General features: G+C 34.0%; 4 protein-coding genes across 4 annotated transcripts; 3 read left to right on the top strand and 1 right to left on the bottom strand.

Annotated features, from left to right (window-relative positions):
- Window positions 1-18: 18 nt before the first annotated feature.
- LOAG_04616 (hypothetical protein) lies at window positions 19-4,534 on the bottom strand. Its single transcript, XM_020446641.1, has 9 exons — window positions 4,356-4,534; window positions 3,794-3,867; window positions 2,711-2,904; window positions 2,084-2,239; window positions 1,789-1,961; window positions 920-1,177; window positions 620-713; window positions 453-532; window positions 19-127 (listed from the first exon to the last, which is right to left on the bottom strand). Exons 2-9 carry the CDS (start codon window positions 3,849-3,851, stop codon window positions 115-117), a joined length of 1,026 nt encoding a protein of 341 aa, XP_020303046.1. The 5' UTR covers window positions 3,852-3,867; window positions 4,356-4,534; the 3' UTR covers window positions 19-114.
- A 724-nt stretch (window positions 4,535-5,258) lies between these two features.
- On the top strand, window positions 5,259-16,766 carry LOAG_16843 (dumpy-19; the record flags this gene model as incomplete). The annotated part of the gene is made up of 17 exons (XM_020449500.1): window positions 5,259-5,271; window positions 5,413-5,525; window positions 9,800-9,937; window positions 10,241-10,361; window positions 10,536-10,629; window positions 12,523-12,672; window positions 12,817-12,889; window positions 12,977-13,081; window positions 13,197-13,283; window positions 13,419-13,556; window positions 13,699-13,800; window positions 14,061-14,192; window positions 14,473-14,592; window positions 14,817-15,003; window positions 15,144-15,243; window positions 15,691-15,819; window positions 16,279-16,766. The coding sequence occupies 17 exons, from the start codon at window positions 5,259-5,261 to the stop codon at window positions 16,445-16,447; spliced, it is 1,971 nt and encodes a 656-aa protein (XP_020306955.1). The 3' UTR covers window positions 16,448-16,766.
- Window positions 16,767-18,380: 1,614 nt separating this feature from the next.
- On the top strand, window positions 18,381-22,390 carry LOAG_16842 (ecdysone receptor; the record flags this gene model as incomplete). The annotated part of the gene is made up of 7 exons (XM_003140150.2): window positions 18,381-18,663; window positions 19,097-19,275; window positions 20,099-20,291; window positions 20,431-20,571; window positions 21,170-21,435; window positions 21,697-21,834; window positions 22,121-22,390. 7 exons carry the CDS (start codon window positions 18,381-18,383, stop codon window positions 22,388-22,390), a joined length of 1,470 nt encoding a protein of 489 aa, XP_003140198.2.
- Window positions 22,391-22,956: 566 nt separating this feature from the next.
- On the top strand, window positions 22,957-23,464 carry LOAG_16841 (hypothetical protein; the record flags this gene model as incomplete). Its single annotated transcript, XM_020449499.1, has 2 exons — window positions 22,957-23,139; window positions 23,270-23,464. 2 exons carry the CDS (start codon window positions 22,957-22,959, stop codon window positions 23,462-23,464), a joined length of 378 nt encoding a protein of 125 aa, XP_020306954.1.
- Window positions 23,465-23,513: the final 49 nt, after the last annotated feature.

Here is a 23,513-nt window from a genome sequence, read left to right as displayed (position 1 = left end):
TACACTTTACTGCATACACTGCATACAATGGTAATATTAATACTTTACTGCATACAATGGTAATATTAAACAATGGTATCATTGACAAGGTTAGATTTCACGACGACTTCAGCGTTAACTTTCGTATCTGAAAACCAATTTTTCCAATACGGTAGATTATCGTCTTACTTGACAGTAGCAAAGCGCACATCACCATAGGGAAGGATTTCTATTCCGATCTTTCCTTTTAAAAAATGAGAAAGCTATCCTATAAAACTGAGTATTGATTAGTGGCTCCAAGTAGCACTATTTATGGTCCGAAAGTTTTGAATGCATAGTTTTTAGCAAAAATAATCGTAAAAAATCTCGAAATGAACAAAGTTCGGCACATTGTACATCTAGAATCTTCTCTTTGAGCTGTCATTTTGCAGGTTCAAACTGAAGATTCTTAATTAGTCAGAGGAAACACCTGCCTTTCTTTTGCTTTTTTGATATTTGGATTGTAGCATCCAGCAAAAGTCGTATTCATCCGCCGGAAGAATAGTTCGATTTCCTGAATTTTTACTCCTGATTCTAAAGTATTTCTTCTAGTTTAATGAATTTGAGCAAAATTTAATCAGAAAATAGGTGATGCATCAACCTGCTGCTTTGGTAAACTTGTTTTTTCGATGTTTTCGCGATAGAAGTCCTTGATTTTATCAGTTAGCTCAAGTCTTCTTAATTTTTCCATTGCCCTGAAATGTTTTGTTTTTTTCCAGGAATTGTATATATGTCAATAAGTAATAGACGTAAAATCATTTCTCCTGTTATATAAATAGGTCTAAAGTAATTGCAGTAAGGTGTTGCAGTTATGTTGTTTTGGTACTTGTTTCTCTTTAGGCACTTCAGGTTTACTTGAATTTCAAAGATTTTGTTAAAATTGATTATGGAGTGGGGTAACCTTTTTTGTGCTTGGGTTAAGCTATGGATTATTTCTTTGAGAGCTCCGGGCACATCATTAGCATTATTCCATTTGTCATATTCCATGTACATCTCTAAGTCATCGTCTAGTTTATTTTTGATAAAATCATTAATAAGCATGGGTTCATTATCGGTGGCCTGCTGCAAGTGTTCTAATTCTGTCGCACCACAGCGATCTAGCACTGCTCGAACACATTTAGGCTCATTTGCATAACATTCAAATTTATCGTTCTTTCCACTGGAAAGAATGAAGTATGTCTTTTTGTTTGAGTATTGTATTGCAGTTAGTATTAGAACGATTGGAAATAAGACGAGCATATTTCTGGAAGTTCCAAGCAAAAAAGAAGCAAATTTGATTGTGGCATAGTTTTTTTTTTCTTTTAATTATTATTTGGCTAAAGAAGTCCTATCAAAGATCGAACCGCTGAATAGACTGAATACGATGATTAGTGAGTGGCACTATAAACTTCGTACTTTATTTCATTCTATGTACGAAGATGGAGATATGAGTCAAATTTGATGAGGGGAATCAGGAGGACATTAAATTAGATGAGACTGATGAGGGAGGCTTATGATTTACAGCACCGCCAAAGTGTACTGGTCGTAACTGAAACTCGCACTAGAGGCAAATGAATAGATTAGTGGTATTGCATGTTATTACGATTTAGTATTTGGGCCTATAAAGATTTAATATACTATTATTAGATGACACTTTTCTGTTCATTAGGTAGGTGAATTTTGAATGGATGTTCAGGAATAAAAATCACTTTTGTGATTGTTGCTATTATTGGGACGTTTTTTTTCTAATTGTTCCCCAGAATTTTTAAGCGAATTTCTAAAGTGACTTACTCAAACAGCTTCCTGATTATATTCCACAGCCAAATCAATATATTTTCTTCCGCTTTTTTCTGCGCACGTTTCTCGTTGTAATATTCTAGAATAGCATATTGGTCGATCTGTGGTAAATCTTGCTCAACTTTCGTATTCCACAGGGCACGAATAATGCTATATATAGTGGCATTCTGAAATTGAGATCATTGATTCAGTGTAAAACAGTATAGGGAAGTGTTAAGGCAATAAACAGGAATGATTAAAGAGTAAAAGTTTAGGAATTTAGAGACAGGGAAAAAATGATGAGATTTACCCGGTATGCTTCAGCATATTTAAATTGTTCTTGCGTAAAATTCAATGGTACAGTTGCGTTTAAGAAGACCTCGACAATGTCAGCACCAAAATTTTCCGGAACTCTTTGTGGAATATCTACGAAACTCTTCAGAGGTTTATCTTTTATTTGAAACAACTGCAAATTCAAATATGGAATTAATTTCTTGATTTGATTGCATCGACGATAATTTTGTAAAGGATTTTCTGGTTGTTTATATAGTTATACTGAAGCTAACCAACTATGAAATTTTTAAAACAACTTAAATAGCGAAAGGAAGGTGCCGAATTCTTAACTTTAGTAATACGCATACATCTTCATGATATGTAATTGAAGTAACTGTATTTGAAATATTTTTGCAGGTGTGTGTTTATATTAAGAAGGTTAGGGTTAACGAATTCTTTGTTAAAAATAACGAGAATTAAGGGATGAGGTACTTTTTCGTGGCGCAATTTGAAACAATAAATAATAGGAAGAAGGGATGGAAGTGCTTTTGCCGTGGCACAAGTTGGAACAAAGCAAAAGTAAAAGTAAAAGCCTTTCTTCTCCATCCTACTCTATGTAGTCTTAAAAATAATTATTGACAAAATTTCTTCATTGCTAACTTACTTCAGCTCGTTTACGATCAATCATGATTTTGAGCGAAGCGTAATTCTTTTCACATAGATACCTATCCAACACTGCACTTTCTGTACTGCTCAAGTTATTTAACAAATGGAAGATCAAATTCGACGAACTGATAATTGTACCGTTGTTCAGCTGTTCCTCCTTCAAAATGTTCTCAACTCCTGAGGCTGTTGCCACTGCAAATGAAGTAACGAAGGATTTAATTTGTACACAGAAATGCCATCTAAGTGTTTAAGTTGTTTGTGGGTATTTTGCTCTTTATTTACTTTCTTTTTATTTGAAAGATTGGCCTTTAATTTTCAGTTTTCTTTTTTTGTGTTGCTTTGCTCATTTTCCTTAAGTCTTGGAATCTAACTATATCATACTTTTCACTTTGTTTTTACTTTCTATTTGGAAGAAATCTGTTGAGCACGGCCATTTTTTGCACTTGATGCTGCAGTTTTAACAAGTATAATAAACTGATTTGAGGAAGTGACGCATATGTCAGAATCTCCCATAAAACTGAGTTTATCTGATGTTATTCGGAAGAGGATACGCCAAATATGTGCTTCCCACTATGACTATTATTTTCATTTCAAATTACGCAGTGCTTCCTTTTCCTTCATTAAAAAGTATAAAATATGCTCTACTGTTTTGAAAAAAAGATATAGTTTGCTGATTTGGAAACAAATACATGTTCCGAAGATTTTCCTAGCTTCTCAAATTTTACCATCCAGTTACTGAAATAGATTACCTACTACTCATTGTAGTGGTTTAATGCTACTCTGGAATGTTCCGCATTTAATTTCCTAGTAATTTTAGATGTTAAGTATGCATTTTCTTATACTTCCTTCTAAGTGCACTTTCACTGCATTCTGGATAAAGAGATTTTTACTGTCAAGCTATTCCACTTAATTTCATTTGTTTAATTGCTGATGATTCGACTGCTTGATCTTTTATGATGAAATTTTTTGGTTTCATGGAGTTTTTGTACATTTATTTTGTTGCATTTTAAATGACACTGCCCTACAACCCTGATAGAATTTCTTGAGAAATATTTAAATTACACACAATAGTATAACATACCCCAGAAATCGATCGTCCAAAAGACGTAGAAAGTGATGATTCTGCTGTTGACTTCCATACAGTGTTAGATGATACTGAAAATTTTCAAAGAGACCGATAAATTCATCCCACCATTTTGACTTATAAAATATTAAAATACTCACTCAACTCTCTCCTGCAGGAGTGAGTGGCGTCTTAGAACCATTGAAACATTGAGTTAATCGATCGACAGATTCATTTTATGCTGTTAAAGATTTAGTGTAGAAATTAAGATATTTCAAATTTTTGAATTTCAAAATGAAGCAGATCAGTAGATGATGGGCTAATATTACAATGTGAAGCCGTAATATTTTTCACTATTTTAATGTTAAAAGTAAAAAACGAAAACTGAAAGAAATTGTGAATGAAAAATTTTTTATGCCGTTAAAGATTTCAAACATTACAAAGAGGACTGAGGTAGAAGAAAATGCTGTTGTAACTTAAACCAAGCGTCTTTTTCACTTCGAGAGTAGCTTAGTAGTAAGATGTTGACTTCTTACTTTCTAAAAGGCGGTTTTCATTTTTTTTTTCTAACTGGACGTACCTGCAAAGTGTATAGCTGCTTGGAGGACTTTTTGCTTTCTTAGAAATAGCAAATCTCAAAGGCGCAAGTAAACATGCTCAGCGAATTCTGGTAAAGAAATATCCACATAGAATGTTTATGTGAATTGTTTTTGAATTATTTTGTCCAAAATTCAAAGAAATTTCCGATTCTGAAAGTAGCTAATCTTTAATAATACACGAGTCATAAGTGACTTAAATGGGAAAGATTGGAGAAATTAGCTATTGAAGAGCGGTTGTAATTACGGTTGGCCGTCACGGCAATTTAATAAGAAAGTGAAATTTTATTGATTTAACGGAGCGAGAACTTATGGAGAAGCTTAATAACATATTATCGACAATCAGCGATTGGAAGTGTACTTTTTTCTATACCTGATATAGTTTTGAAATAACGGAAATTACAGCTTTAGGTGAAAAAAGTTTAGCACCAATAACATTCAGAAAGAAATGAAGGAAGTCGTGAGTTGCGGATAGTTTCTTCTGAAAAAGTTATCTGAGAAGGAAGAAAATCATCATGAGTAGGCTCAACTGTACTGAAAAAGTTAATGTGTATCATAAAAGGTGCTGGTTGCAAAGGTATCGCGAACTACAATGACCTTGGCCTCGTTTTTTTTTTGCTACCACTTATCACCTCAGAGTGATATTGGCAAGTAAATATTTTGATGTCTTATAAAATAATAAGATGGATAGTCATTCGTTCGTGAAAAATACTTAGGATGAATGAAAGCTGTAAATTCCAGTCTGCCCAGAATTATTTCTATTAGATATGGAAAGGTGTGCGTGTATATTATACAGTAAGTTGATAACTACAGCGATGTTCGGGACATTTTATTAAGCCTCTTCTAATCTTCTTCATTTCTAATAAAAAAAAATTGTTTTTTCTATCATGAATGGCGATAGTAAGTGAAAGAATTTATTGATGCGGAGAAGAGAATCTGGAAGAGATTGATAACCTGGTTACATTTTATTGGTTTCTTTTGAGGTCGTAACTGTTTTTGCTAAATTTTCAAGTTTTTCAAATTTTTAAAACTTAATTTCAGCACTTATACCGGCAGTACTAAATTATTCACATATCAGCACTCTATTCGAAAATGATCGACATTTTTCTCATTTGGCCGATTTTGAACGTGAAATGGCTTATCGGACAGAAATGGTTGGTTCTTTCAGATTATTTCTGATAACACTAATAATATGTTGAATAAATAGTTGCTAAATCGTAAACATTAAAAAGTGAAGTGGAACAATCGGAAACAGACATTTCAAAAGGAGAGGTCTGAACAAAACAAACAAAGACTACTCTTAATTTCGAAGTCATTCTAAGCTGGAAAAGTCCAAAAAATCGTAGAATTGATGTTAGAGGAGGTATATAGATGAAGTTCTAAATTAGAAAGTAGATGTAGGAAAAGTGATTAAGTAAAAACAAAGACAAATGTAAGCAATTTAGCGGATACGGAAGTAGTAAATATGATTTAAACGATTTAGTGTATTACTCATTCAATATTTGCTTCTTTGCGGAGCGTGCTGTTATCATTTTGAACGTGCATTTGATGAAATTGCGATTTAGTACTATAAACGATGTAACTCTTTTCAAATTTCAATATTGTCAGTGATAGTTCATAAATAAGTGGGAAGATATACGACTGAATGACAGGAATTGTTTTGATGCTTTGACAAATGAATTTTATATTGAAGAGATGAAATTGGATATATTTTTGGATACAGGTGTCAAACTTAACAGTGGTTGTGTTGATTCACATATTTTATTGAAACAAACGCTGCTGTACATTACGGTTCCAATCATCATTAAGAAAGTCTCTTAGCGTAATAGGAAAAAGTTGGTGAAAATGGAAAGTATAATTTAAAACTAGCAATAGATTAGAATTTTTTTTCGAGATTTCGAGATTTTGTGCGCTTTTTTTGTACTTTTGAAGCCTTGAGTATCTGCTCGTGTTTGTTATTTTCCCAGAACTAGTATTTTAAGACATGTTGCAGTAATCCCATTTCGGAAGTTAGGGAAACTTTTCCATGCATTTAAATTAATCATGCAAACAGTTCAACTAATGCACTTATCAAATTTTTCACTAGAAAAAAAATGAAAGTGCATGAAAGATTAGGAAGGATTACTTATTTGGGAAGAAGTAAGCGGATGAATAAGTAATGCAGGGATGTGAAAAAAACAGATATGTAGGAAAGGATAACTGAAGGAGGGATTGAATTAGTGGTAAATGATAAATTTCTAAATTTCAGTGTTTCATGAACCGTATATTGCGTAATAAAGCTGTTATTTCTGTCAGTGATAATTTTGAGTGGTAGAATGGGATAGTGTTGATTTAGTCATTAGTCTTTGTGAATGTTTCATAACGGAAACAGAATTGCAGAAATATTCATGATACTTCTAATTATTGAGGAACTTTTTGCAGTTTACTTATTAGAAGTGGTTTGAAAATCTTTCATATTAGGTGAAGAAGTAAGACGAGAAAGAAAAAGAGTAAGGACATCTTTGGGAGTAAAAGAGTAGCAATAACAAAGGTAATAACAGTAGTGAAAGACATGTTTGTTTTCGTGTCGAAATAGTAATAGTAGTTTTCATGGTGATGGAATAGAGGGAGGTACTAGTAAAAATGTTTAAAAATAGTATTTCGGAGGGGTTGATGATGGTATACATTAAAGAAATTATCTATCAGAAAGGGTGTTTGATGATAGTCGTGAATGTCGAACAAAGAAAAGAGAAAGCATGTTCCTTCGATAAAATGATAGCTGGTATTGTTGACAGTTATGGTTGTGCGGCATCCAATTGAGTTCTTTTTCCGTGCTGTAACATTGGCAAACCCGCTGCCATCCCAACCTTTACATCTTGCTCTACACTGTTGACACTCTCAAATCTTTAAAAAATAATGTGCAGTCGTGGTACATTATTTAGTGCATTCGCTCCCCTCTACATATCAAACCCAACCTTGCCTGATACATACTCTGGCAATACCAACAGTAAATTGTTTCCTTTCCATTTCTAACTTCATTCTCTCAGCTTATCCATACATTTTCTTTCCCATATTTTCCTGTTGAGCACTGATCGAAATATTGATGATGATGAGAGATAAAATTGTTCTGAAAACGAAGAGATCCTTATCGGAAAGTGTCTACTGTTGTTTTTCCCGTCATCGCAACAACGAATGGAATACGAACAACGATGATTGATGTGTCGCATACTCTTGTTATTTTTCCTAAATTTCTCTCATTTATTGTTTAAAAGTTGAATAAATAGGAGGGTGATTTTAGAGGACTGTTCTATAGGTCATAACCTTGATCAATCCTTGTATTGGAGATTGTTTTAATCATTCTGTTTGGACTTTATGGAGGGTTCAGTTCGTAACTCTGTTTTTATCGATGTAATGTGTTAGAAGAATTAGTGGTTGGAATTCAGATATCGATTGTTTCGAATTCTACACTTGAATGTGCTTGAAAAAAAAGACTTCAAACAGCAACTTTAAACATTTTAAAAGAAGGCTTTCAATAGTAAACAGTAGTTTGATATCAGCTCAGAAGGGATTTTCGTAACAGCGGCATCACACATGAATCGTAATGTGACAAAATTTAGTGATGTTTACTTAGAATATAGTATATTTAAGTAGGTTGAAATTCGAATCAACAGATACGGCTTATTTTGCTTATAGAAGAAAGTACATTATATACATTACTAGTTAGTAATTGTCCGATGATTTACTTGACTTAAAATGGCCGTTTTTGCATTTGTAAATTTGCTGCTATACTAACTGTAAGTTAAAAAAGAATGACATGGTATAGTGCCATTGTGAAATGAAATTTGGCTTCCTAGATGAAATTATTCAATACTGGGTCATCGGCATCACCGGTAAATTAATCAGTGAAAAGGTGAAGACAATGCTAGAAGGATTCAGAAAGGGGTGAATCACTTTTGAAGGAATTTTTCAAAAGGTAAATGGATTTGCAAATGGAATCGAATCTCTGACTGTCTAATGTTGTCCCTTAAATTGAATTTGTGACTATTTAATACATTAAGACACGGACAAACGAGACTGAGATGACTCAAAGTATCTTTTATTTGAAAGGTAGAAAACAGTTATTGCGTATCTGTCACACTAGAACCAAAATAAGAGTCGGAATGAAAATGAAGACTTGGAATAAGATGTCTGATATACTAGTAAAACCAGATGCAAATTTGAATTTGAAATTAAAGCAGCTTAACCAGTTATTTTCCTTTCCCATCTTATGCTTGTTTTACATCAACCTACGAGAGAAAGTTACTTCATGTTCGTTTTCTTTTTCTGTCGTACTCGTATTGACATTGCCACGACGGCCGTTTTTACTATCAGTAATATAAAAAAAAATCGAAGATCTACTAGGGAAATAAGGCACTGTTACGAATAGATTTGCAAAATTGTGAATTATAAATGATAAAGAGGTTTAGGAAGTATGAGCGATAAATTACAACCAACAACAGGAAGTGCATATTTGGAATTGAGAGAAAAATGTTCATTATCTTTAGTTCCAGATTACCATTTATTTTTGTCTTTTGTTTTCCAATTTCGTAATGTTTTCAGTTTTTTCCAAGAAAAAAATGAAAAAGTATTTGGAAAAAATTTTCTGTATATTTGAATTTCTTGTATTTGAATCTGTATAACTGTAGCAGTACTTATTGCAAAGTATGTGATCGTGTTCATTTTGATAAAAATATTTCATTATATCTGAAATTTTGAAAAGGAAATATTGGTAGCCTCCCGTTAATTTTAACTTTCGGAACAGGTTCAGCCTTCCAGTATAACTTTTCATCAAGTACTGCTTCCGTTTCATCCACAGCGGTTGAGTAGAGTGATATGCATATCAAAATAGCAAACGGACACAAAAATATGTTCATAATTGATATAGGTTGTATTAGAAATGAACTCCGTTTTATTAGCAATACGATTTGAAAGTTTTAATTTTATCTCTCATCGAATAATTATTGTACTGTTTGTGATAATGTGAAGGTTACTAGAGAGAAGATTGGTTCATACAAAAACCGTTTCTTATCATCAAGACTACAGGCTATTTGGAATCAACCAAGTAATAGTCTGTCTGTCTAACTCCAGACAGCGGGTAGTCTTGATGATGGATGCGTACAATAAATTCTAGAATCTTTGTTTTTACAGTAAATGAATAAGTCATTGTATCATGACGAGGATTGCGGGAAGTTCCATAACAGATATATAGTAAAGTTGCAGCTGCATGGATATACGTAGTAATGCACTTCGTTTGTAAGCACCATTCACTCCCAGAAGTTTTAGAACATAAAATTGATTCTGCAGAGAGATAGATTACAATAAAGCTCGCTTTTAGTACTAGGGTGGTAAGAAAGGCTGTAACAACTGTACACTGATGCTCTGCCATTTCGTTTACTTTAATCTATTTTAGGGATTATACTATTCATTTTATAAAAAGCTGATCAGTGAACCATCTTTTTTGGAAACGCTGAATCAAATAACGAACGATAACGTAACAGAATATGGTCATACTATTAATACATTGAAGCGTTTCAACCTTTATCCTGAGGTAAATTCAGTTCTTTCAATGTTTTAATGTTCAGTCCGATTTACTACTGTTGGACTACTAGTTGGCGGGATAAAGTGAAGAATATTTGCTTAGGATGATTAGTAAATGGTCAGTTATTAGCAGCAATATTTGCTTGTGCTTATTGGCAGATGATTTACCGAAATTGCTAAATTGAAGTTGAGAAAGAGACACTGGATTCGAATTTGGTGAAGATTTTCGGGAAAATCAAAACTTTCAAGTTGCGAAACATTAATGATGGTTAGACTAATACCGACTTTTTAATTGCCATTTATTACTTTTCAGGTAATTTTAGGTATAGCTTTCAAATTATTCAAGAAAATAGCTAATGAAAATCACTGGGTATTGGAACAATGCTGGCAAGTCAAACGGGGTGACCAGCTGCCACCTGCGATCAGCTGTGAAGGTTAATTTCCTAAAAACATGATTTATTTTTAATGTAATCATTTTATGCTGTCTTTGTTGCCATATTCTTGTCCTAAACATTAGCAGTTTCACAGATTTAAGTAGGAACACGTACAGTAAATAAGCATTGTATATTTACCTTTATTTCGGTTTCTTGATCCAATTAAAACTTCAGGAATCGGTAATGAGCATTATTTTTATATCACCATGGTTTTCGCCTTGGCGAGCACGGTAGCTTCAACGATATTTTTATTTGGAGTTTTGCTCAGGTCAGATTGCCATTACTGTTGGTGAGAGATATAGAAGGATTACCTTTGAGTGTGTGGATATGGAAGTGTCTCGTAGTGAGAAAGAAGGAAGGATAAAAAGATGTGGACCGATTAAGCAAAGATAAAAAATTGATGAGACAACGTAAATATTATTATTAAAGCCGTCAAGACATAAGCAGCACAAATGAACCAAGGAAACAATATATATATATATATATATATATCGAAACGCAACCATCTTGGCAAAATAATTGCATAAAATTTTTCGATACCATGAAATAGAGACAGTATAGCATCTTCCAGTATGTAGAAAGCCATGATGCATCGAGAAGAAAATGAAATCAAGACGGTTAAAAACATAAGATGGAATGTGAGTTGATCTAGGTACCTATTACTATATACATTGAAAGACAGCCGTCACAGAGAAATACTGACGCGAAGTTTTTTTAGACCATAAACACCATATCATTGTCGACAGGATAATTGTGAAGTACCTTTGTTTGACTGCGTATCAATAATATTGACAATGCTACCTAACTTGGAATAAACTAAGTATAATTGATCCAGAAAACCTTGTTTTGGCTGTGAATCAAATGACAGTCGTTATGGTAGTGTCAAATTGGTTACTACATCGATTGCAAATCACGATAGCTAGCTGGAAATAAATCTTTTCTAATATCCTAAGAGTGATGTGATGTTCATAGAACAGTCTCAATATGAATGAATAGTTCTACAGAACCACTACGTAGTTCTAGGCTTTGTTGTGGATTGGTTTGTTGGCTTATATTGAGACTGACAGGATCAATAATGAAGAAGGGTGTAATGATTCCTATATCGTATTCACTAAGGAATCGGTTGAGATATTGATGTGTTTTTTGAAGTTGTCCAAGTGAATATTGACTTCTTTTAGAAATTAGAAACGAAGGGGAGGGATTTGAAACATCCCTCAGTAATCGATCTGGAACCCTTGACACTCATTATTTACTCTTCCGCTGAATAATCGATCTGGAACCCTTGACACTCATTATTTACTCTTCCGCTGAACTCTTCAAGATTAAAAAAGAATTTTCATGAGTTTCTCCAGTCACTTTAAAATAATTGCAAAGATTGAAGGGTGACTTTAAGAACGTGTATTATCATAAGACCTGCACTGCTCCTTCGATTGTGAGTTCTTAAGGATAACATAGTCATTTGCATTTTGTATTCCGGAAGGGTATCCATAATTTGCGAAGCAGTGATCGAATGTAGAGCAGCTTTATCTAACACTCGCCATCGATTTTGAGAAAAATCTTGAAGCAAAAGTATTATCAAGATCGTATAATGAAGTTGTTGATGCTGCAAATCAATAACTTCTTTGTGAAAACCTCAGCATGCATTTTCTTCTGACAGTACAATTTAACCAAGCTACTACTATGAGTATGTTCTTGAGATTTCCTTTCAATGGAACATACTGAGTTGAAAACACCTGATTGTCCAATATTTTATAATGGTTGGATTTAGAAGTTCGTTTGAGATATGAAAAAAGTCCATATAAGGGAAAGGCAAATACAAAAATTTCATGCGGTGACGTAAGCAGCATTGAGCGGAACCATGCATAAGGAAATCTCTGAATTTATGCATACAGCGTACCATCAAAGATTAAATATTAGTGTTTAACTTTTCGAGACTACAGAATGAATTATCAGTAATAGAGGTAATTAGTTTTACTCGATTGCGTAATGTTCTTTGGATACTAGATCTAACTTCACTATGTTTTTGCATGCTCTTTTTTTTTCATTTTCGACATGTATTCGGACCGATATTCAACAATTAAGACAAGCTTTCTCTAACAGTGATTTTTCCGAAAGTAAAAAAAAAGTATCTCAAGGATAATAAATATGTATTTAATTTCAGTGACACTGTATTAGGTGGCATTCTTGCAGTCTGTTGTTTTTTTTTCAATCATGGACAAGCCACGAGAGTACAGTGGACTCCTCCACTTCGCGAATCCTTTGGCTACCCCGTCTTTCTAGCCCAGATACTTGTTATCACTTATGTACTAAGGTAACAATTTGATATTTATAGTAAATTTAACCATATGCTTAAATTCTGCAGTTCGGAGTATATCATTTTAAATGACTGTTGAAATCCTATTACAAATGCGGTGCGTTAAAATGCACATATGGTAAATTACTGGCTGATTTTTAGATATATTAAAAATGGATTCTTGTGGTCTATTCTCATCGCTTATCTCACAACTATATTTATGCTTTTTTGGCAGGTATATGTTACGCTGATATGAAGACGCTTCTAGAAGGTTCTCAGGATTTATGATTTTTGTTTTTTTATTAAACATCTTTAATTATAGTTCTCCGCATTTGCACTCACCACTCAGCTGGGATCAATTTTCGCCACTTTTATCCTTGATTTTGTTCCAGTCAAGACCATGAATACTATTGTATACGGTCATGCGGTATGTTTTATTAAAAGCTATAAATTTCTGCAAAAGTTCTTTGCATTCAAAATTTTCAGTTAGTCTAGTTGGTATTCTTATGCCAGATATGTTTGAATATAGCGACTGATTACAGATTGCATTTTTTACTTCATTTATGCTGCTATTCGGTAATGAAATGCTGCTTACATCATTCTATTTATCCAGCATTATTACCTTGTGGGTAGGTCTCTTCTTTATTTACCGATCATTCATTTCTAAGTGCTAAATTTAAGGAATTTCGGATTTCAAAGTTTCAGTTGTCTTACTCGAAATCGGTTTGAATTTAAAAACCTAAAAATTCACTTGTTTGTTGCAGATCATTTTATCTCTGGATCGCTACTTATATCGTATCATCAATCGGCTATTGTATATAGTTGTGAATAGCACACTGTATATTGCTGGTACTGTAGGTATCAAATTAATTATAAGTCACCTGATGCATGTGGAAGATGATGTAAGTTTCTCTTTTCTTCTTACTTATAATTCTGAACTGCTTTGAAGAAAAAGCCATCTTGAAAAGGTTTTTGAATTCCTATCTGGTGTTAGGTTGTATGGGAAAAAAGAGATTTTTTCATTCTGGATTTGTATAGTTTCAGGCCCATATAATGGATCTTCTTCGTGCCAAATTTACGTCGTTTGCAAATTTTCATACACGTTTATACACATGCGCTAAAGAATTCGACTTTATTGGAAGCGAGGTAAACTATGAAAGTGCAACGATAGATTATCGTAAATGTTTTAATAATGAATGCTTATAATAGCAATTTCGAAACAGGTGGTCAGTTGGAATTTTCTGGAAGGCTTTGTACAACTTTCTGAAATTTATAGATAGCGTAGAAGACTTAGTTTTAGAAAATCATAGCCATATCAAATCAACATTGCCATCTCTGCTTGTCAAATAAGTAAGATGGTATCTCCGGGATGGCTTTGATCATTTCCAAAAAGCGAACATTTGCAGGATCTGACAGATCTTATGAGAACTCTTATGTTGCCAGCTGCAGCTTTATCAGTTTTACTCGTTTTCATGTTTTTTGTGCAGTATGAGCCATTGACGTACCGGGATAAAATTCGAAACAAACCATGTGCGGAGGTACTTCTTTCAGTTAAAAGCGAAATATTCTTCAACGGAAGTCTTAATTCATTCATCTCTAAGATCTTTTCATCATTCAAATTTGGATGACTACATGTCCACTACTACAGCGTATATTAACCTAGAGATTGTTTTACAGTAAGTTCACTTCTGGGTGGTGAAGCGGTGAAGCGTAGAGTCTTTGGTTTTCAAATGACAGACATATGTTGGGAATTCAAGAAGAGGATTTCAAATGTGTCAAAAGTCGTGAAAAACTTTCCTTACTTTGTTCATATTTCAGATCATTTACAATGTTATCCAGTGTATTTGTTTCATCATCATGGCCTGCCTTATCATGCGGTTAAAATTATTCATGACCCCTCATTTATGTATTATTATTACAGTTCTAGTTAATTATGAGGTAGATCTAGTTTTTATAATACTTCCGATGTTATATAAAATCATAAAAATGTTTAGATTGCTTGCTGACTTCAAAACTTTTTCATTTTCGGATAGTCTTTTTTGTATTGATCTTCCCAACGTCAGATTAAACTACGAATGAACCAACTAGTAGGCATAATAGATCATGAAGAGTGCATCTACCTTATAGTCTTAAAGTTATTTCTGTTTTTTGTAATGTTTCAGTTCGTTGTACACGCTGTGCATTTCAATATGTCAGGATGGATGCATCGAATTTTAGTTGTTGTATTATTAGCAGCTATGGCTTATCAGGGAGTAATCAATATTCAAAAACAGTGGGAAATTCAGGGAGAATATAGTAATCCTGACCAAGAAGCACTTTTTGATTGGATATCTCGTAAAACAAAATCAGGTATATATTTTCTGTAGAGGAAATGTTTGAAGTAAGTTTTTTTTTTTTTTGAAATACCCAAAGAATTTTCAGGATCCTCGGTCATGATTTTAATCTAAGATTTTCTATTATTCATCATGTTTTTGTGAGACAACTTGCAGATTCTGTTTTTGCTGGTCCTATGTCAGTTATGGCTAATGTCAAATTGTCTACCGGAAGACCGATCGTGAACCATCCTCATTATGAAGATGCTGGATTGAGGTATTACTTGTTGTTAGAAGTACTGAAGTCTGGGTGGATTTGGTCATGCTTTTGCAGTTAAAGACCTAAACTTTAAGAGAGCTAACCATGATCTTCTCACTCGTTCGAATTTTGTCCTTTTTCTAGCCCTTTAATTTGTAATTTTTTAGAAGTTAGTTCATATAACAAAATTAGGAATTTCTTTGGCTGGTTCTACAGCAAGCAAATTAGAGTTCCTTTCTACGAGAATTCCTTTGCTTTCATATATCGTTTTCATCAATGGGTTTAAATGCAGAAGTGCGTAATACGTACTTTTACATTTTACTTATGTATGAATTTCAAGACACCAAAGAGCTTCTCCCTTTTTTAAAAAAAAAACTAAAAAGGGTAGTTGGTTGTAAAATTGCATAAATGCTGGAATAGTTTTAATAAATTATTTTTACCATAATTTCAAATCTAAATTTTTAGATCTCGGACGCTTAAGGTCTACTCGTTATTTAGCCGGAAACCTTTAAGAGAAGTTTACGATACTTTGAAAGAAATGGGTATCGACTATTACATTTTTCAGCCAAATTGGTGTGATTCACATGTGACAGTGTTAGTTTTCATTTTCTCTTGCATTTCCAAAACAATCTTTAATACTTTATAAATATTGGGATCCGCAGAATAAGTAGATTTTTTACATAGTCGAAGCTTTTTGTAATTGTGAAATGATTCAAGAGTTTGCCAAAATGTAGTTTTACAAGTTTATTTTTCTAATTTAATTCATTTTTATGCTTAATTCTCTTTATACGCTTTTTTTCGATCCCATGCAAACATTCCAGTAGATTGTAAGCTTAGGTGCTTTCACATGAAATAAAAGTAAATGTCATAATAGGATGTGTGAAATCGGTGCAAAATTTCAAGTTTAAAGTGAGTATAAAAAGGAAATTAGAACTTAAATACCGGTATATGATGATTAATAGCAGTATTAGTCGGCTTCATCATGGGAAGTTTTTCCCAATAGTGTTTCGAACATGTGCCGAGAAAGCTAGCGATGTTTTGTATTAATTGCAGGTCGGAATGTAGCTATCGAGCAATATGGGATTTACAAGATCCCACCAATCGGGAGCGTGAATCGTTATGTGATGTAATTTTGGATGTACTGAATGGACGTCGTATTGGAGCCCTTGCACCGTTCAAGATTGTCTATAGTGCTAGGAGCTATGTCATTTTTGAACTTTAAACATTTTTGAATTCGAGCGTTTGTTTGTTCAGTTAGCGTACGGTTTACTACTTACAGCGAATTCAATTCTTCTCTTTTTCTACAATCACTGGATCTTGCTTCTTGAATTCTTTTAAAGCAAATATTGATTTGGTTTATTTATTTATGACTGCATAGTATTTTTCCAATTTGTAATATTAGTCTTTGTTTTGACGTTTTTTTCTCTTCTACTCCTGGATGTTTCAGTCACGAGGATTACTTTTTTTCATAAGTACACTACTGCTGCATTGGTTGTGTCCTTGCTTGGGTGAGTAGTAAATGAGAGCAATTTTGATCAGCTTTGCATAGTGCAAAAATTTATAAATTGCTAGTAGGTAAGGAGATGAAAGACCTTTTTTCGGTGAAGTTAGACATTGACCATTGTTTCGCATAATCTTATCTCTGTTGTTTTTTTTTTTTGAATGGTGAATGTCTTTATACAGGTTGTATTATTCTTCACAGTAGCTACATGGCATTAAATAATTTGTTAGGTCTTCGGAATTAATCAATGCGTTTATTGTATGTGTAGGATATTCATCAATTTGCATATTTTGCTTTTTTTGTTATTAATTTATTTGGCTTTGTTTGTTCGCTTCCTTTTTTGAAATTATTTTGTAAAGTTAGGAAGAAATTCAATTGTTTTCAATCATTTATTGAGTGATGAAATAAAGTAATGAAATAGTATCGGTTACTCCACTCTAGTTCAAACAATGTGTTCAAATAGTAATGAATTGGTAGATTGATTATATGGAATAATTTAAATTACAATTTCTACGAGGTGACCTTCAAGAAAACCTGACCCTAAGATCGAAGCAGGTTTTCTTTTGAACTATAGAATTTAAAAAAGATCTACGGTTTGACTTAGCTGTAGAGCTTCTGTTTACCAAGGGCTGTTGTTGCTGTCGAAACAGGTTCTACATCGCTGAGCAGTATGGTGATTTTGTACCGGCGTGTCATACAGTGGTTGATGGTAATGGATTTTAGCAATTTTCTGAGCATTAGGTTTATTCCGTCTCCTTTGAATACTAATGGTAGTCAGGTAGTTTTTGAAGTTTTCAATAACATGGGAACTATTCCGGCATTTGCAGGTTTGTGCCCATTTTCCCTCTCAAAGGTACTGTTCTCTTGGGCAGGTAATCGTTAAAAGGCTGTTGTTAAAATTCTGCCCCTATGCGCAGATTTCGTCCTTTCAATAGGGAGTTAATATGTTGTTGGCAATCCTTTAAACAAAAGTAATTGCTATTTGCAAGTTAATGAAAAAGCGATTATTCAAATATTAAACCACCAAGCAAAAAGTTATCAGGGATATCGATCCTTGGAGATTTCGGTAATTTCAACGAAAATCACATGGTGACATCGCTTTCGATATTCGATTTAACATGAGATCGAAACCGAAACTGGAAGTGGAATTGAGTTGCTTGATAAGTCTCTCATACACTATCGTCTTGTTCTTCGTATTCTGATTTCTACAGTGGCTAGGAATTACAGAAACTCCAGGAGAGAAGATTTCTAGTAAACAAAACGCAGATTCTTATATATATATATATATATATGTTTTTGTGCATATGGATGGATGATGGAAAATGATTTGATGATATGGAAGACGACGGCATTAACAGGCCGGGAGTTGGAGTCGGAGGAGCACGTGTTGGTATTGCATGATCGAGAAGACCTTGAAAGATTGTCGGTACCTGCCTGGAGAGGGTCAGCTCCTCATCAAGGTCGCGCGAATGATTGCGACAGTATACGGAAGAGGACGACTAGGAGGAGGAGACTGCTCTCGACGCTCATTTCGATATCAAATCATGCACCTCCATTTTCGCTAGAATTTACCTGCAATAGGTGACAATTGCCAACTTGCTCGGGCTTCCACAGTGTTTACTTCAGTACTAAAAATTGATGACCTTCTGACCCGATGACCACAGCGACGGTAACATATCATGAGTTGCCACCCCTTACAAGTTGGGTATCGGATTCTCAACAACAGCAGCAGCGGCAAGAACAACAACAGCAAACCCATAATTCACCTTCTCCAACCTCAATACCACTTACAGCATTTGTGTCCGCGGTACCATTAGGAATCGAACAACAGGATCAGCAACCGCCGCAGGTTCTTACCGATCATCAAAATCCACAACAACATTCATTGGTTACATCAGAAGAAATTTTCTGCACCCAGGTGAATCATTATCGTACAGGTCAGTTTTAGATTTTATGATATTTTCCTAATTCTAGAATTTAAAACCGACTAAGTGATTTTATTGCAGACAGATTTGCATAGTTTTTCTGTCAACAATTTTTTGCACATTTATCGGAATTTACTATTGCAATTTTATATTTTATTTATTGTTAATACAATATCTGTCACTCCAACATTTGCCAACGTATCTTTCAATGTTAATATGACCGTCGGATTATTATTGCTATAGTTTTAATGTTGTGCAAATCCTATCATCTTATAAATTCAGGAATTCTTTACAAAATTTTATTTAGTTACGATATGGCTTCTTCCAAGATGGAAAAGAGGTGAAGGTCAGTTGAAGTGAATAAGTCTGCGGGTGTGTACTGATGATGCGCTGATAATTTATCCATTTTATAGCAACAACAGCAATTAATTTCAGCGTGTTGCAGATGTCGAAATTGATGACAGTTTTTGGGCGGCTACATCCTTCCTCTCAACACCACCACCAAGTGCTGCGGCAGTTCAACGATTTCATCAGATTCATTCTGCTGTCCATGGAAATACTCATTGTACTACGATTGCTTTGCCAATATCAGGAGCACAACAACAACAACAACAACAACAACAGGTATATCTACAGCTTATTTCACTTTTATTGCTGCAGTTATAAAAGATAACGCTCGTTTAGTTATTTCCCGAAAGTTTAGTTTGAAGATCCGATAAAGATTAGGCGGAAACTGGAGGAAAGAACAGATTCATCACATCTCCCTTGTTTATTACACTATTGCAGGAAAGATGATGATTAGAACTTACTTGATATTACCTTACATTTGCATTAACCATGCCAAGTGCCTCTTTCTTAATTCATTCTGCATGAATTCGAAAGCTGCAAGTACCAGTTGGTTATATCCGATTGCTCCTACTTTCTTCCTGCATAGAAAAAAAAACTTAAGATGGTCCTCTGTGTAATATTTATTGCCATACCCTCGACACTTCTACAGTTTAATATGAATACATAATTAATTGTTGTGAGATGGAGCGAGCTGAATTGAAGTGTTCCTTCAGTGGAAATTTATTACTATTGGCCTTGAAATTCTGAAAATATTCATTTATAGTGTCCTCTTTACCCATTCTTTTCAAAACGCTATTTGTTTAAGAAAAGTAAACTTTTTCAAAGCGGCACTTTTATTTCTTAAACTTCTATTTCAAATCGTTTTTCGAAAAAAAAGGAATGCTTCTAAATGTGACTTTGTCATACTTTGTTCCATTTGGAAAAGGATTTGGAATGATGAAAAATGTTTTCATACTTTTAAAGAGTGTGATATTTTAACTAATAAATTCCAAATCTGATTGAGGCTATATGTAAAACAGTTTTGTACTTAATTATTTTTATAATTATTGCGAGGGTGTTTTAGCGTATGCTTTTACAAAGATAGTCTTTTTTTTTTTAGCAAACTCATGGCGAAAATGAATACCGAATTAAGAAAAGGCCTAGTAGTAGCAGTTGTCCAACAGTCCGTTCTCCATCTTTGCCTTCTTCAAGTGGTATGGTTGTACATAGTGTTACCGAAGAGCTTTGCTTAGTTTGCGGTGATAAAGCATCTGGTTACCACTACAACGCCCTCACATGCGAAGGATGCAAAGGTTTTAATCATTGCTTATTTCCTCACCGTTCTTTCTATATGTCTTATCGTTTTTCGGCGACGATACTTTTTGAAGATGAAAATATCTCTGAGATAGAAATTAAGCTGAAAGTGTTTTTAAACGGAATTTAAAATCTCAGGATTTTTTCGACGTTCTGTCACTCGAAAAGCAATTTATCATTGTAAATATGGTGAGTCATGCGATATTGATATGTATATGCGGCGGAAATGTCAACATTGTCGTTTGAAAAAGTGTATGGAAATCGGGATGAGGCCTGAACGTAAGTGTAACCCTTTTTGCAGATTTCCTATATCAATCGATTTTTTAAGGTTTCCACTCATCCATTTTTTTAATTGACCTTCAAAGCCTTCTGTTACATTTATTTAGTTATTATTAGTATGAAGCAAAAAATTGTCTTTTTTGTTTTTAACACCGTAAATAACTGATAACCTAACAAACGATCACTATATAATTGTCTTTGGATCCTTGACTCCCTTTTAGAGGGTCACGTTGCAGGCAGTCGAATACTTCTACTACAATTTGTTCATGGAGCAGGAAATTGAAGTATTAGACTTTCATCCGAAATACTTTACACATTTGCATGTTTTAAGTGAAGATTATACTGCTTTTGGTTACATTTAAGTAATTTGTCACCTATTTTTGTTGTTCTCTTTTCCGACTTACTCACGTATACCCAATTATATTTAACTTGAGATTTACTTCACTGGGAATTTATGACGTTTGAAATTTGTTGTTTATATCATTCTTTCCAAAAATCTCGTATACACTTGAATTGCACTAGATCAGTCAGCTTTTGATCTGCTGTTGCATGTGTTAATTTTTAGTTTGCACCCCACTAGGATCTCAAAAAAATTCAGGATTACGCGCTGACTCGCGAGTGCCTTTAGTTGTGATTCCGGAGGATCAATGCCGAATCAAACGTGAAGCTAAACAGAAATTACGCACGGTATTAGAGCAACATCGCAAAGCGCATTGTGCCAGTCCGCAGCAAGCGGTTAGCTCATCGGAATCATCAGATGATTGTGTAGCATTATCAGTGGAAACAAGAGAATTGATTAATCGAATTGTGACTATTGATCAACAATTCGCCACACCATCCACTGATACACTGATGAAAATTTCGGTAATTTCAGTAGAATTTTTGAAAACATAACTGAAATTGCGCCTTTAGCATTTCAATTTCACAACTCTATGGCGTAACTCCTTTGATTTTTGGATTTCATCCAGTTGAAAAAGTTAAAAAAAAAAGAAAAGTCACGACAAGAGAGAATTTCTAGCAATAATAGTGACAAATTATTCAAAACTGATGAAAAAATGAAGTTGCAATTTGGGGTTAAAGTTACAATGGGAATTTCCAAAAATAAACAAAAAATGATTTTTCTAGGAGCGTAATGAAATGGGGAATTCCTACCAACAGCTTGCTGAATTAACAATTCTAAGCTTACAGTTGATTCACCAATTCACAATGCATTTACCCGGTTTTTGCAAACTTTCCGATGAGGATAAGCGCACTCTACACAAAGTTAGAAGTTTTTTTGATCTTCAGTTAGTGCAGTTTGGAAGTCACACAAGAGCTACTGATTCTCAAAGATTCCAAATATGGAAAATTACTATTCTGTTGGCATGACTGAATTAGTTTCCCAATAAAATTTTTGTTAATGTTTTTTTGAGTTAATGCTTTTTAAGGTTTTGCAAAAACGTTTAGTCCAAATTTTGAATGCCTTCTTTTTTCGATCATTAAAGATGACATAAGAAGTCCCTTTCAACCTTTTTGATGAAAAGATTCATAACGCGAACGGCATTTATAGACTTGCAAGACGGAAGTACTTGTACTGCGTACATCACGTTGTTATGATATGTTTGATGAGAAAATAGTCCTCGGAAATGAAACAAAACAATGGCGCTACGATCGTGAACAATATCGTGAATTCATTGGACCTTTAGCTGATTTGATGTTCGATTTTGCGCATTCTCTGTCCAAAATGCAATTACATCAAGCGGAATATGTTCTGCTCACTGCTATCGCTATTTTTTCGGGTGATTTATTCAAACTTGATCCAATTCGCAACAAATCCTGAGCAACATCTCTAATTTATTGAATCTGCAAATTGCATTTTGATTTTGTTACCGTGTCAAAAGAGAAGGAACCTTCTTTTGTTGTTTTAGAAAACGAGAAGAACTCAAAGTTATAATTAATGATGATTTCTAAATTTTTAAGCAAAACGGATGCAAGTATGTTCTTTGCAAATATGTTCCAGAAAACTGTCATTTCTATAACTCAGGATTTTCACAACTCCTTCGAAAGATATCGGCTAAAATTGAAGATTTCATTTAAACTTTTGATATTTGAGCTTACCTTTCTGTGTATAGAACTTCTCTATTGTATAATTCCAGGGCTGTCTCATAAATGTAACCAAGGACGTGATCTTTTCATAGCTTCAGCTCTAAACTGAACGCTAAACATATTGCAGTTATAATTTTCCGATGAGATAGATTTTGAAGAAAATTCAGTATTTGAAATCTTGGATTGCTGTACCACTTGTTTTCGTTCCATAAATATAAGTATTGTGTAGTACTGGGTAGCGTATGGAAGTCTTTTGTAACAGTGAGAACCTTCAGGAATAGAGATAATTTGGCAGTTACAATGAGTTTACAATTTCTTTCAGATCGACCCGGTTTACTTCAACCGAAATCAGTAGAAGATATTCAGGAGGTTTATACTTCCGCACTACAGTCATATGTTGATGCGCTAAGACCTAAACAGCGGAACATTTTTTCTCGCTTGTTGATGAAACTTACCGATCTTCGAAGCCTTGCTTCTGAACAGGTATCGATATACGATTTCATGTGCTTCTCTGATTCGATGGTGATACCACAGCTAAAAAAAATATCAAAAATGTACAAAAAAAAAAAAGAAAACACATATTTAACATGAGAGGGAAATTTAAATCTTACAGAGTGAAATAATTACGGGAATCAGTTCAACGGGTATCGCTATCACGCCGTCGTCATCATCACAGCAGTCGTATGATGTGAAATTTACGATTACAAAGCCACAACTTCACCACCGCCAGCATCACCAACAGCAACAACAACCACCATATCCTTTATATACGCAGACACATTATCAACCGTCAACCGGTTATCCATAGAACTAAATTGTACATGAACTGTAAAAAATTATGGCGAAAATGCTACACT

Source organism: Loa loa, assembly GCF_000183805.2.
Source record: "Loa loa unplaced genomic scaffold supercont3.23, whole genome shotgun sequence".
NCBI classification, from domain to species: domain Eukaryota; kingdom Metazoa; phylum Nematoda; class Chromadorea; order Rhabditida; family Onchocercidae; genus Loa; species Loa loa.
The sequence above is the reverse complement of the archived record's forward strand: the minus strand, read 5'-3'. Positions and strand labels throughout refer to the sequence as shown.